The 14153-nt window shown below is 42.7% G+C and overlaps 1 protein-coding gene across 1 annotated transcript in view; it reads left to right on the plus strand.

Annotated features, from left to right (window-relative positions):
* The window catches only part of cdh31 (cadherin 31), a 49587-nt gene that overhangs the window by 22769 nt on the left and 12665 nt on the right, over positions 1–14153 (plus strand). The window contains exons 6-10 of the mRNA XM_067998042.1: positions 3557–3701; positions 6251–6423; positions 10596–10724; positions 11954–12136; positions 13292–13536. Coding sequence (XP_067854143.1) covers positions 3557–3701; positions 6251–6423; positions 10596–10724; positions 11954–12136; positions 13292–13536 — 875 coding nt within the window. The remainder of the gene's footprint in view (positions 1–3556; positions 3702–6250; positions 6424–10595; positions 10725–11953; positions 12137–13291; positions 13537–14153) is intronic.

A 14153-nucleotide genomic window follows, 5' to 3' on the forward strand; every position in this document is an offset into this window, starting at 1 on the left:
TACATGAAAATCTGAAAGAGATATTCCAAAAATTGGTCAGACATGATCTGCCAGATGATTTTGAACTTTTACATTAACAAATCACCTATTAAGCTTAATTTTAAGCACTTCTGATCTTCACTTGGTACATTTATTTTTTAGCAGTATGAGACCCTCTTGGGAAAGTTATCCTGCACTGCTTGGCCTTGGCACCATGCGGAACGTAATAACAAGTTAGCTTTAAGAAGTAGTATGGCAGTCCATTGGATGTTTAAACTTCAGCTGAGCCTTTTAATGTTTTGCAAGCATGGGTGAGAGGACTGCTTTCTGATACCTTAAAAATTGACCATCCAGGACCAGATCTCTGGGCATGTATGAAATCACACATGTATGCACTTGGCTTTCTTCTGATGGGCGTTCATAGCCAGAGTTTGGGGTGGGAAAAGGAAAGCCAGCTGCAATGTGAAGTCTATAGGATTGCTGGACAAAATATAAAGCTCGAGCAACAACTGACATTTTGATTCATTCTCAAGATTAGACTGAGACCCCAGTTGCATAGTATAATCGTAACTCTAGATTGGAAATTCAGTTGCATAGCAACTTTTGGATCCTACTTCATGGTTGAAGTTTCATTCAGGGCACATTAACTCCAACTGCCTCCCCCATCCTCACTTATACTGTGGTATAAATTAACTAAAAACTGGGAGAAAATTGTGGCTGTGATGCCAACCCATCTGTCTCTCTCAAGTTATTTTAATGGGATCAGCCTTCAATGTGGCTGCTTGTCATGTTGTTCTAAAAGTAGAGCTTTGCTCTTTTTTTTAAAGAAAAATACGAAGGACTAAATTTGAGGACAGGTCCAGAGTCAATTCTCCCTTTTTAGTTGGTCACTCAAATCTTCTGGCATCTGAACAACATGGGTAAAACAATTTAAAGTATGACTGGGACAGAGTGGGAAGTAGATAGGCTGGCAGTGGTAGCTTTAATTTGTCACCACAAACTCCTGCAGCCTCTATTCCTCTCCCCACCCATGCTAATTCAGCTCCTATTTATCATTACAAATCAGGTATAAGTGAATGCTGTAGTAGCACTGCTCCACTGATACTGATTGTAGAGTGTAATAGAGGAAATATATCCTGTATGTACTAGTTTCTTGAAATTTTAATCTCAACATTTTTTTCAAATATTGCTTTATTGAATAATCAGAAGGAACATTTCAATCCTCTTTGGATTAAGAGGAGCATTTGATCACTGAAGAGACCACCACAGGCATCAGTTGCTGGTAAAAGTGTCCATTGGCTTCAGTGGCCTTATCACTTAAAACATTGGGCTCGATTTTCGCGTCTGGTTACCTGCGGGTTTCCAGCGGGGGGGCCCCGAAAATCCCGATATCCGGTCACGTGAACGGATCGCGCCGAAATCCCGCCCACTTCCGGGTACCGCGCTGACGTGCGGGGCTGCGCGCGCAAGCCCCGCTGGTGGGAATCCCGCAGGCAATTAAAGCCAGCGGGGTTCCACTTGAGAGTACTTACCTTGCTTGTTGAGGTCAGTTAATGAGCTGAAGCAGCTGTCAAAAGAGGAAGTGTGGGATTTTGGGTTCAAGGCAGTGAGTTTCCCACACTGGGGGAAACAGTCTCTCTCCAACCAGGCGTGTTGCAGCCAGCAGCCTGTGGCAGGTGCCAAGGTGCACTCCACGGGGGAGAGCCCTCACCCACGCAGGAGGCCACCACGTCACATAGGGCAACCCCTGCCCTCCACTACCCCCCGCCAAGCCAGAGGACAGACCGACACGAAACCGTAGCCCTAGTGCGAGGAACCACCCACCTACCCTGCACAACCCCTCAGACCAACACCTGCCAGATGGGTGGTGCGTGGACACCCTCGGAGGACGAACAGCATGACCAGCCCCAGCAGCCTCGCAGTCCACGCCGTCCGCCGCAGAGACGTGGAGCCCCCCAACACGGTGTTGTTGCACGCCCACCTGCACAGCAGGAGGGAGGGCTACTGCAGGGAGAGACGCAACGCAGAGGGCACTACCCTCGCCGCAGGGTCCACAGACCGAGGCGCAGCTCCCCGGACCTCTCCGAGCAGCAGTGCACAGGGAGGCGCAGATTCGCTCGACATGTAGTCGTGGAGATCTGCAGGCTCTTTCATGCTGAGCTGCTCCTGGCTGGCCCCAGCACCAACTGCTTACCTGTCGCTGTCAAAGTCACCACTGCCCTCCACAACTTCTCCTCCGCATCCTTCCAGGGTGCAGCCGGCGACACCGCCGATGTCTCTCAGTCGTCTGCGCGGAAGAGCCCTGCAAATACACCTGCACCTACTCTGCAGTAACACGATGGGTGGCATCAGTGGTGGGTCCTCATAGTGATACCCAGGAGCGGGCATTATTGGACACAACGGACAGGATTCGCGGAGACATGGCAGTGGTGGTGTCAATATAATGTGTGCTGTTTGTTGCTCTGAAATTCAATATAGGTAACACCCATGACAAACCCTCAGACACCTTTGTGCACCCCCTTCATGCTGAGGACACGTTTGCCTTACGCTGCCTACTGCACATATATGATGCATGCCCTGTGGCTGCAGCACAGGTGGTGGCAGGTTGAGTGAGGCTGGCCGTGAGGGAGATGCACGAGAGGTTGAGTATGGGATGGAGCAATGAGATTGTATGAGGATTGCGTCGCGTGTTAGTAGCAGGATGAGTACTGGCGAGGTGAGTAGGTGGAGGTAAGATGAGGATGGGGTTTGAGTGGGTATGAAGGGTGATGTGACAGAGTAGTGTTGGCGGTGCCGAAGGAGATGTGGGGTGGGGGCAGTGTTGTGGCAGATGGAGTGTAGGGGAAAGACTTCGTGTTCTCACTGTGGCTGACCTACTGCGGTCATTGCAGCGCCTCCTGCACTGTATGCAGGTGGGCCATATGTTGGTGGCGCAGGTGACCCCCTCTGCCACCTCGAGCCAGGCCTTCTTGGTGGCAGAGGCAGGCCGCTTCCTCCCGCCCGCCGGGGGGGAAGATCTGTGTCCTCCCCCTCCTCCTCACCCCATCTGATGATACCTGGGGTGAGGCATCATTAAACTAGGAGCAGCCTTCCCCCTGGGCTGCTCCATGCTGCAATTTGTCCCATTGGTTGCAGCATCTGTCAATGGAGGACTGCCCCTTTAACTAGAGAGCCTCCAGCTGACAGATCGTACTGCGCATGCGCAGCCCGCCCGACGCGCAGACCAGTGCCGTGGACCCCGGACGAGCAGGTAATTGATTCCTATTAGTGTGTTGCCTGCTACGATCGCGCGGGCAACCCACTAATTTCGCCGAGCGTGTTGACCACGCTCCCGGAGGACCACCCGCTGGGAACCCGCAGGCCTGCTAAATTCGAGCCCATTATCTCTGGGATAGGGGGAATTGAATTACCAACTGAGAAGGTGAAGTATACATATCTGTGTTTCAATCGGTTATGAACCAACTAACTAGACCACAGGCTCTATAGGAGTTGCATTTCTCGTTCAATATAGAATGTTTCTTATTGCAATGTTTTTATGGTTGCTATAATGGCCAACCTTCCCATCCCTTTTTCATAGCTGATGGCTCTTGCAACAAATGCAAATGGAGACAATGTTGAAGATCCAGTTGACATATTAATCAAGGTCATTGACATGAATGATAACAGACCACAGTTTATCTCTCCGACATTCTATGGCTATGTTCCAGAAGGAGCTACACCAGGTAAGAGGGACGGTTTTTGTTCCAGATCAGATTTCTAAATCCAGAATAAACCAGCAATTAGTTGATTACAGTTTGCTCTTATGTTCCAATGGATTATCTGCATTAGATGGGGCAATACCAGGAAGTTCAGCTATTTGCTTTACATCGCTATCCCAAATCTAGAGCAGATTAATAAGTGAGTTTTGTACAACTCCCTTTAGAATTCGTCTATTGTTATGTATATATTTTTGATGGGAGATTATAGAAAAAAAAAATCAATTTTTGACGTGAGCGAATAGTTTATTTCTACTCTTATTAAAATATCCTGATAGTTCTTCATAGCTCCAACATACTGTTGCATCTATTTATGCTGTTGCTTTATCAGGGTTGGTGCATGAAAATCTTGTCACCTGTATACTCTGCACCTTTTCTATAAACCCTGGGTGAGTCATGTCTGTCTGTCTTATAAGCGACAGGAGCAAGAGTAGGCCATTTGGCCCTTCGAGCTTGTTCCGCCATTTAATGAGATCATGGTTGATCTGATTTTTACCCCACTTTCCTGCCTTTTCCCCATATCCTTTGACTCCCTTGCTGATCAAAAATTTGTCTAACTCAGCCGTGAATTATTCAATGACTCAAACTCCACAGCTTTTTCAGGTAAAGAATTCCAAATATTCACGACCCTCTGGGAGAAGAAATTCCTCCTCATTTTCATCTTGAACGGGTGACCCCTTATTCTGAGACTATGCCCCCTAGTTTTAGATTCCCCCATGAGGGGTAACATCCTCTCAGCATCTACCCTATCAAGTCCCCTCAGAATCTTGTATGTTTCAATAAGATCTCTTCTCATTCTTCTAAACTCCAATGAGTATAGACCCAACCTGTTCAATCTTTCCTCATAAGACAACCCTTCCATACCCGGAATCAACCTAGTGAACCTTCTCTGAACTGCCTCCGTTGCAAGCATGGCCTTAAATAAGGGCACCAGAACTGTGCGCAGTACTCCAGGTGTGGTCCCACCAGCACCCTGTAAAGTTATAGCATGACTTCTCTGCTTTTATACTCCATCCCTCTAGAAATAAAGGCTAATATTCTACTTGCCTTCCGGATTACCTGCTGCACCTGTATGTTGACATTGTGTTTCGTGTACGAGAACACCCAGATCCCTCTAGTGCAGAATTTTTGTAGTATTTCTCCATTCATATAATATTTTGCATTTTTATTTTTCCTCCCAAAGTGGATGACTTCACATTTTCCCACATTATATTCCATCTGCCAAATTTTTGCCCATTTGCTTAACTTGTCAGTATCCCTTTGCAGACACTTGGTGTCCTTCTCGCAACTTGCTTTTCCACCTATCATTATATCTTTGTCTTGTTCGAGGTGCCATTTCAATTGAGCAAGCTCAATTTTTTTTTCTAGAATTTTAGGTGGGCAAGCAGCCATATAAATGAAGAAGGTCTCTAATACAAAATTTACACAAGTCCTGTAATACAGTACTCTTAACAGAACTTAAACGTTCACTGCAGTGTATTGCACTTAATTTATGCTTTGATTTTTTTTTACTTCATTCATGGGATGTGGTAAGGCCAGCATTTATTGCCCATCCCTAATTGCCTTTGAGAAGGTGGTGGTGAGCTGCCTTCTTGAACTGCTGCACTCCGTGTGGTGAAGCTTCTCCCACGTTTGAGTGATGCTGGGCCTTGTGCTGAGTCTTTGGGGGAAACTGCAAAGAGAGAAGATGACTGTTACATAATCTAATCCAATAATGGCAATGAATGCCCTTACCCCTATATTGGCCCACCAAAATGAATGAATGCAAATCACACCAAGCTTTTAGTTATCTCCTAAATTGTTTTTAAAATTAGGATAACTTTTAAAATAAGCAATTGCCTATCCTAGTACTTACAGTTGACTCTAAAGGTGTAACCATATTACGGACTCTCCCAAAGTACTTGGGGGCCACAAATGTCACTCAAGTGGCAATCAGGGCCTCTCCAGACAACGCAGTGGCCCAATTCTACTGTTGTTTACGTGGGGAATGTTGAATGTGGCTTTGCCCTGAGAGCAGCTTGAATTCTGCCTTCTCTAGCCTCAAGCTTGCTTCTGAGCATTCCCTCAGCCTGACAATTTGTCTGTATAGGGAAAGGCCCATCAGTATGGAGCAGCAATGAGGTCTGTTAAGTCCTGTCTCATGACTTTCTCAATCTGGTTCTGGCTGACATTACCTAACTTGGCACTATTGTATATATTTAATTTTTAAAAATACATTGTGTCTTCATATAGTAGCATGCAGAGCTCTGTCTTTTGTACACTGACTCAAATTGCACCTTAACTGACCTTTGGTAAAATGCGATCTTGTTTATCATCAGAGTGTGGACAATGCTGAAGGATGATATATTGCTGATTTGTGAAAAATATTGTTGTGGCCCTATCCCTAAAAGTGTACATGTCTTTGTGTTTTCCTCCCCTTTAAAACCTGGTGTTTTACACAGATTTGGGGAGAAATCAATATGTTGAGGCCTATGTAACCAGTGCCAGTGTGAGTTAATGTATGTTTGTTTTGGCAGGTACTGCATTCATGAATGTAACAGCCACAGACAAAGATGAAAAAGATAATGCTAATTCTATAATTGCATACTCCATTCTAAGTCAGACCCCAGCACAGCCTTATCCAAGGATGTTTACAATTAGTTCAAAGACTGGATTGATCACTGTGCTGCAAGCAGGACTTGACCGAGAGGTGAGTGGTTATAGGTAAACCTGTTGTGCAGAGCTGAAGAGTTTGTCACTGAAATGTTAAATCCCTTTTTACAATGTAATCAGCCTTCGATTAAAGGTTATGCATTAGTATTATAGAGTGGGGGGGGGGGGGGAGTACACAATGGAAATCACATGACTGCCCTCTTGAAAAGACTTTCAGGTGCAACCATGTGATTTTTCTCTGCAGCAACATTTGGACATTACCTTGCTGTAAGTCACTAATCTGTGAGAAGTGCTTTTAAGATGGGAGAGTTGAGATGAACTTGGAAACCTCACCACATGTAAAACTGCACAAATAGCACTCGCCAAATTAACTATCCTAAGGTCAGAGTGACTGAGATTTATCCCACGAAAAGTGCAGGTGGGACAAAAATGGGTTAGTATGTTATGCACAATGTACTTTCATTTAAAGAATGAATACTCAACGTGCAGAAAAATTTTATTTTGGTTATATTCTCCATATCAGGGGTAATCTGAGTCATAGTGATCCCTCTGTGGTATGTAGATGAACCCACAAACCTTGTGCCAAGGGCTGTGCCTGCCCAAAGACTCAATCTCTCTGTAGGCAGCAAAGCCTAATAAAGGTGTGAAAATTACTTCCATGTAATTACCTTGCAGGAATCTTCTAATCCCAAAGCAAGAGCCCTTATTTGAACTCTGCTTGCTTGTTGTGAATGGTGCGGGCAGAGGGAACCTATGAGTTTGTGCCAGCCACCATTTTAACCCAGCAGATTTGGGTTGCAGGGACGGCGCCCACCACAGGCAGGCAGGTGCCTCATGAATATTCAAAAGTTGGAGCCCAATGATGTAATTCGGATCCCGACACGATTTGAACAAAGAATCATGCACAGTGCTGGAGCTGGCAGTAAAACCCGGCGGCAAGCAGAATAGGGACAAGAGGCCAAGATCAGTTTCACTTTAAAATGTTTTTTAATGCTTCCTGGGCATACTCCAGCCAGGCCTCACGCTGGCACTGTCATGGACGCTTCTGCATGCTGCACTTCCATCTCTGGTTCAAATTGAGGCTAAGGAGTCCAGGAAGATAGATGAGTTGTACATATTTAATAGACTTGGTCCAGAGCTTTGACCTTTAGGAGATGGTTGGGGAATTGCCACATTACAAGACTGAGGATTGGGGTCTTGAACTCTTATCAAGTTGCTAAATTAATTCATTTTTGATTATACAGTCTCCGAGTAGCAGGTTTACTGGGAGCTAAATGATAGCCGGTTGCCAGGAAGATTAATAGGTTCCATTTACCAGGCAAGCTGGACATTTCTGGGACCCGCTGCCCTCTCTTGTCTGGCTGGAGTAAAGAGTATCTAAAAAGCACTAGATCTCCAGGGTCAGTCTGATACTTTAGGATCTGTTGATTAAAGGCATGAAGAAAAAGATTCCCTTGTGAGGGAAACAAAAAAGCTCCCTAATACTATTGCATGAGGTTCTTGGGATCAGGAGAAAGAACAAAAAAATTGCCTCTATGCATTATCTCATGGTGAACAAGCTTTGTGAGGTTAAATAGCACTGTGTACAAAACCATGGTGCAAAGTGTTGCCATTCCACTATGTGCTGTACTACAAGGATGTAGGACAGAGGAGCAGGCATGTAATTGCCCATATGGTGAGCACTCAGCTTTAAACATGTTCAGAAAGAAAATTAGCAAGAAATATAAAAATGGATTGTAAAAGCTTCTACAAGTATGTAAAAAGGAAGAGAGTAACAAAAGTAAACGTTGGTCCCTTAGAGGCTGAGACAGGAGAAATTATAATGGGGAATAAGGAAATGGCAGAGAGGTTAAGCAAATATTTTATATCCGCCTTCACAGTAGAAGACACAAAAAGCATACCAGAAATAGTGGGGAACCAAGGGGCTAATGAGAGTGAGGAATTTAATGTAATTAATATCAGAAGAGAAAAAGTACTGGAGAAACTAATGGGACTAAAAGCCGATAAATCCCCTGGACCTGATGGCTTACATCCTAGGGTTCAAAAAGAGGTGGCTGCAGAGATAATGGATGCATTGGTTGTGATCTTCCAAAATTCCCTAGATTCTAGAACAGTCCTAGCAGATTGGAAGGTAGCAAATGTAATCCTGCTATTCAAGAAAGGAGGGAGAGAGAAAACAGAACTACAGACCAGTTAGCCTGACATCTGTCATCTGGAAAATGCTGGAATCCATTATTAAGGAAGTGGTAACAGGGCACTTAAATCATAATATGATTAGGCAGAGTCAACATGGTTTTATGAAAGGGATAACGTGTTTGACAAATCTATTAGATTTTTGAGTATGTAACGAGCAGGGTAGATAAAGGGGAACCAGTGGATGTAGTACAATTGGATTTTCAAAAGGCATTCCATAAGGTGCCACACAAATGTTGTTACACAAGATAAGGGCTCATGGGGTTGGGGGTTATATATTAGTATGGATAGAGGATTGGCTAATGGACAGAAAACAGAGTAGGAATAAATGGGTCATTTTCAGGTTGGCAGGCTGTAACTAGAGATGCCACAAGGATTGGTGTTGGGGCCTCAGCTATTTACAATCTTTATTAATGACTTAGATGAAGGGCCCGAGTGTAATGTATCCAAGTTTGCTGATGATACAAAGGTAGGTGGGAAAGTAAGTTGTGAGGAAGACAGTCTGCAAAGGGATTATAGATAGGTTAAGTGAGTGGGCAAAGAGGTGGCAGATGGAGCATAATGTGGGGAAATGTGAGTTTATTCACTTAGGTAGAATAGAAAAACAGAATATTTTTAGAATGGTGAGCAACTATTAAATGTTGGTGTTCAGAGAGATTTGGGTGTTCTCGTACAAGAAGGACAAAAAGCATGCAGGTACCGCAAGCAATTAGGATACAAATAGCATGTTGGCCTTTATTGCAAGGGGGTTGGAGTGCAAGAGTAAGGAAGTCTTACTACAATTATACAGGGCTTTGGTTAGACCTCATCTGGAGTTCTGTGTACAATTTTGGTCTCTTTTTTTTTTATCTAAGGAAGGATATACTTGCTTTAGAGGTGGTGTAACGAAGGTTCACTAGATTGATTCCTGGGATGAGAGGATTGTCCTATGAGGAGAGATTAAGTAGAATGGGCCTATACTCTCTGGAGCTTAGCAGAATAAGAGCATCTATTGTCAAGCCACCTCAGAATCTTATATGCTTCAAGGAGATCACATGAGAGATTGTTTCCCCTGGCTAGAGTGTCTAGAAGTAGGGGGCATAATCGCAGGATAAGGGATCGGCCATTTAGGACTGAGATGAGGAGGAATTTCTTCACTCGGGGTTGTGAATCTTTGGAATTCTCTACCCCCAGAGGGTTGTGGACGCTGAGTCATTGAATATATTCAAGGCTGAGATAGATAGATTTTTGGACACTCGGGGAATCGAGATATGGGGATTGGGCAGGAAAGTGGAGTTGAGGTCGAAGATTGGCTATGATTTTATTAAATGGTGGAGCAGGCTCGAGGGGCCGTATGGCTTTCTCCTGCTCCTATTTCTTATATTCTTGGAGAGAAACCAAAATGTAGGGTCAAATGATTTGCTATAGAAAAGCGGTTGGTGCATCAGCTCTTTTGTGCACATCAGAGTGTTCAGCTTGAGCAACATAGGCCTGGGAACAGTGTCGATTGACCACTGTTCTGCACCTTAGTTTTTCTTTTAAATTGTGAAAGGTTTTGAATAGGATGAATAAGATAAAACTCTTTCCCCTGGCTTGAGAGTCAGTGATGAGGAGTCATCAATTTAAAATTGTAACAGAACAAAGAGAGGTTAGGAAAAATGTCTTTACACAGAGGGTTATTGGAGCATAGAATGCTTTAGCATAGGGAGCAGTTGTGGCAGAGACTATTGTCAATTTTAAGGGAAAAGTGGATAAATCGAGGTTTGAAGCAGAGAAAGATACAGGGCTGAGAAAGACCCAGCACAGACGCATCAGGACATATGGCCTCCTGTGTTGTAAACTTGTATAGTTCTGTGACCACCACTTGTCAAACCACCAGTACCTATAGATACTGGGGCATGAGAAGCTGAGAGTTTTTTGATTGGACGTGGCCCAAAAAATGTTTGAAGATGAGTGGACTTACTGTATTGGCCACAAGAGCATTAGTGCACTCAGAAACATGCTTGATATGTATGTTCTTCCATCTTATTTTTCCAGACAGTGAGTAAATACACGCTTACAATTCAAGCAGCAGATTCAGAGGGGGAAGGTCTGATGACCACAGCCACAGCAATAATCACCGTCTCCGACACAAATGATAATGCCCCACAATTTGTGACAAAATCGGTAAACTTTTCTTCATATTAAATGAGTTTAAAAACTTAATTCTGAATAAGGTGTTTTGAGAATTAAAATACTGGATTATTCTTCTAACTGGTCCTCAAACTTGAAATACAAGTAACCTTTCTAATCATTTCATTGAGATGGATTTTGAAGCATTATGTTCTAAAGCAGATGATATATTGTATTAATTTTCTTTTTTTTTTAAATTGTGTTCACAAAGGTAAAGGATTTTCCTTTATCTTGCTGGGAAATGGAACATTTACATTTGGTGCACCTAGTATCAGTGTTGAGCTGTCCCAGGTCAACTGTAACATGGTTAGATTCAGATCAAGGCTTCCTCTACTCTGGTCTAACAATGTGCCTCAGTACAACCTCAGATGAGCACCTCCAGTAACTGCATCAATGCAATGTTTTTCTATTTCCTACATCAGCTATCCTGTGGCCTGTGAATGAGATTGCCAGTTAGTGGAACTGTGAATGTTGAACAAATCTTGGGTTAGAGGCAAAAATACCTTAGCTCTCCTATAGCTGTAAGGATCCATCAGATTGGGCTGACTTTGAACCCAAGTCACTGGTAAAAGAACAGTGTTTTAACATATTACCATGTAGCCACTTGCAAATTTACAGTTGACTGAATTTGGATCATTTATTTCTGCAAATAGTTCTGACATTCAATAAAGTAATGAATTGGTGACCATAATTGATCTATATTGACTGGAAACAAAAGTAGTACAGAAATTATGAAATCAGTAGATGTTTGTGGATAAACCTTAATTTTTGCAAACTCTGCTTCACCCAGTGGTTTAGTGGCTAAAGGCCCCATCTAGTGTGGTACAAAACCATACAGATTAGGAGGTCTTATCAAGAGATCACTGATGCCCTGGATCATAATCCAGTGACCCTTGCTGGAAAGTGCACCTGTGGGCAGTGACTGGGATCAAGATCAGAATTGCCTATAATGCTGTTCAAGGGCCAGTAGGATCCCACATGATGAATGGTCACTTGGGCAAAATGCCACAGGGTTGCTGGTCTTGTGGAACCATTCTGAGGTAAATTTTTAGTAGCTTCAGGAGAAAAGAGAAATTTGGAGGGGGGTGGGGTGGGGTGGGTGGTGGTGGTGGGAAGGAGAGACTAGTCATCTCATCAACCTAGGCTGAATTTGAACCCAGGTCTTGAGATAGAGCAGTGTGCTAATCCATAGTCCCTAATGACTATATTTTTCTGAATTGCAGGTTACTGTTGATGTTTCTGAAAATGAAGTGGATTATGATGTAACGAGGCTCTCTGTAACTGACAATGATCTGCCTGGTACACCAGGCTGGAAAGCAAATTTCAGTATAGTCTTTGGGAATGAGAGACAACAGTTTTCTGTGGAGACTGACTTAGACAATAATGGAGTCCTTAAGACAATTAAGGTACGGCATTCCATTCTGTTTGTAACTGCTGTAGGCATGTTCATAGTGTCAGATAATTAAAAATATTGTGCATTTCCTGGCAACTGTTTCAAACTGGTGTAGTCTGGGAGTTGGTTTCCCACATGTCCTGTTTGCCATGAATATGGCAATTGATACCATGATCAAATATCAGGTGTGCACTAATCCATTGAAGATATTACGGGAAGGTACTAAAGTACAATGTGTACATCCATCAGGTTTTACTTATTGTGATCATCAAGATGACTTAAAAACCTAGTTTTAGAGTGTGTTAGGGAATGGATTAAGATTTATTTAATGTATGGGAAAGCTAATGTTTCAGTAAATGTTGAAGTTTGCTTTTAGGTCTCTACATACTGAAGGGAGGAGAAACAAATGAATATATCACTAATCGTATCATTTGTTCAAAGGGAAAGGGGTAATTTTGATTTTGTGCGATAGTGTAAAAAGGGTGATAGCAAATCAACTTCCCATTTTACATCTCCCGATTTTTTTATTTCCATTGAATACAAAGTCAAAATTATCCCTACTGCATTTTTGGTAATATGAAAGATTTTTTTCCTTTAGAATGTTAACTATTAATTATAGAAAACTTTATTCAAAATGACATTTTAGTCAGAAGGTAGTTGAGTTAGGAGTTACGCTCTTTAGGTGCTGCAGTAATATGTTTTTATTTATATGGAAGTGAATAAAAAAGCAATGCAACACTTGTTTGCTGCAAAGATACAATAAAGGGTTAGAAAAGATGCAGCCAGAGCTCACATTCAACAGAAAATGGGACATTGGTGTGCATGTTTTGTTTAAAGTAATCTAGGAGACAGTGACATGCTGCTGTAACTCAGTGCAATGCATTAGGATGTTTGGGGTTGTGAAAATGAGCCACAAAGATGTTTGGTTCTGTGGTCAAATGGCAATCATCTTAGAAAAAGTGTCTTGCCAAATTTTATTTTGATGGAGAAGAGCCATCCCCTTTTGTTTTTGTTGTTGACATTGTACAGGTGACGCTGATGCATCCCAATGTGACTTATTATTAAGTATATTTTTGTAAACTTTTCTCATTTGCAATTTTTTTAATGAAAATAATGCCCCTTTAAAATTGCGAGTGAGTTTGTTGAACTTTTGTCTTTCTATATGCAGCCCTTGGATTATGAGAAGAGCAAACAGCATGTGGTGATCATTGAAGTAAAGAATCAGGTACCTTTCACCGTAACCATGCCACTCTCTTCTGCTACAGTCACCATCAATGTACTTGATGTTAATGAAGCACCAATATTTGATCCAGAAACAAAGACTGAGAAACAGCCTGAGAATCTACCAATAGGAAGTACAATAACTGCATACAATGCAAAGGACCCTGACTCTGCTCAACAGCAAACCGTGAGGTATAAAATGGATTCTTGGAAACATTTTCAATTTAGTGCTAACTTCTCTCCCAAAGTGTAATGTAGATACCTGTCTCATGCCTATTAAGTAACATTACCAATGGAGAATGTTGCACTTGTCACTGGAAGCTATATAGTTATTCAGTAACCTGTTTGAATGCTCCTTATAGTTGAGAATGCTAAAACCTCAGGTGAGATTCTAACTTTTGGTGATGGTGGAAAAGAGGCGGCTACAGATTGGCTGAAAATTGGGTGTGGTATATGACAGGCGGCCAATCCGCAACCGCCCGCTTTTCACCACAGCCGAAAGTTCAATTCTACCTGCTTGTCTTTGAATGTAAAATGGTACTGTAACATTTAGTTTTTGACTCCTACACTTATGCATGTAGCTTCACATTAGGCTTAATTCCTATAAATTGCACTGCAGCTTTAGTCAATGAGCTTGTGCTCACAGTGCCCTTGATTCATCCATGCAGATTGCAGATTTGGGATCTCTGCACGTGAAACTAAAAGTGGCTGAAGTAATTTTATTAGCTTATGGTGAGATGTATTGCATTGCTGTTGTATCTTATAGTATTGTCATTTTTCTTTTTATGGATGCTACTATAGTCTGTACC

Source organism: Heptranchias perlo, chromosome 16, assembly GCF_035084215.1.
Source record: "Heptranchias perlo isolate sHepPer1 chromosome 16, sHepPer1.hap1, whole genome shotgun sequence".
In the NCBI taxonomy this organism is placed as follows: Eukaryota; Metazoa; Chordata; class Chondrichthyes; order Hexanchiformes; family Hexanchidae; genus Heptranchias; species Heptranchias perlo.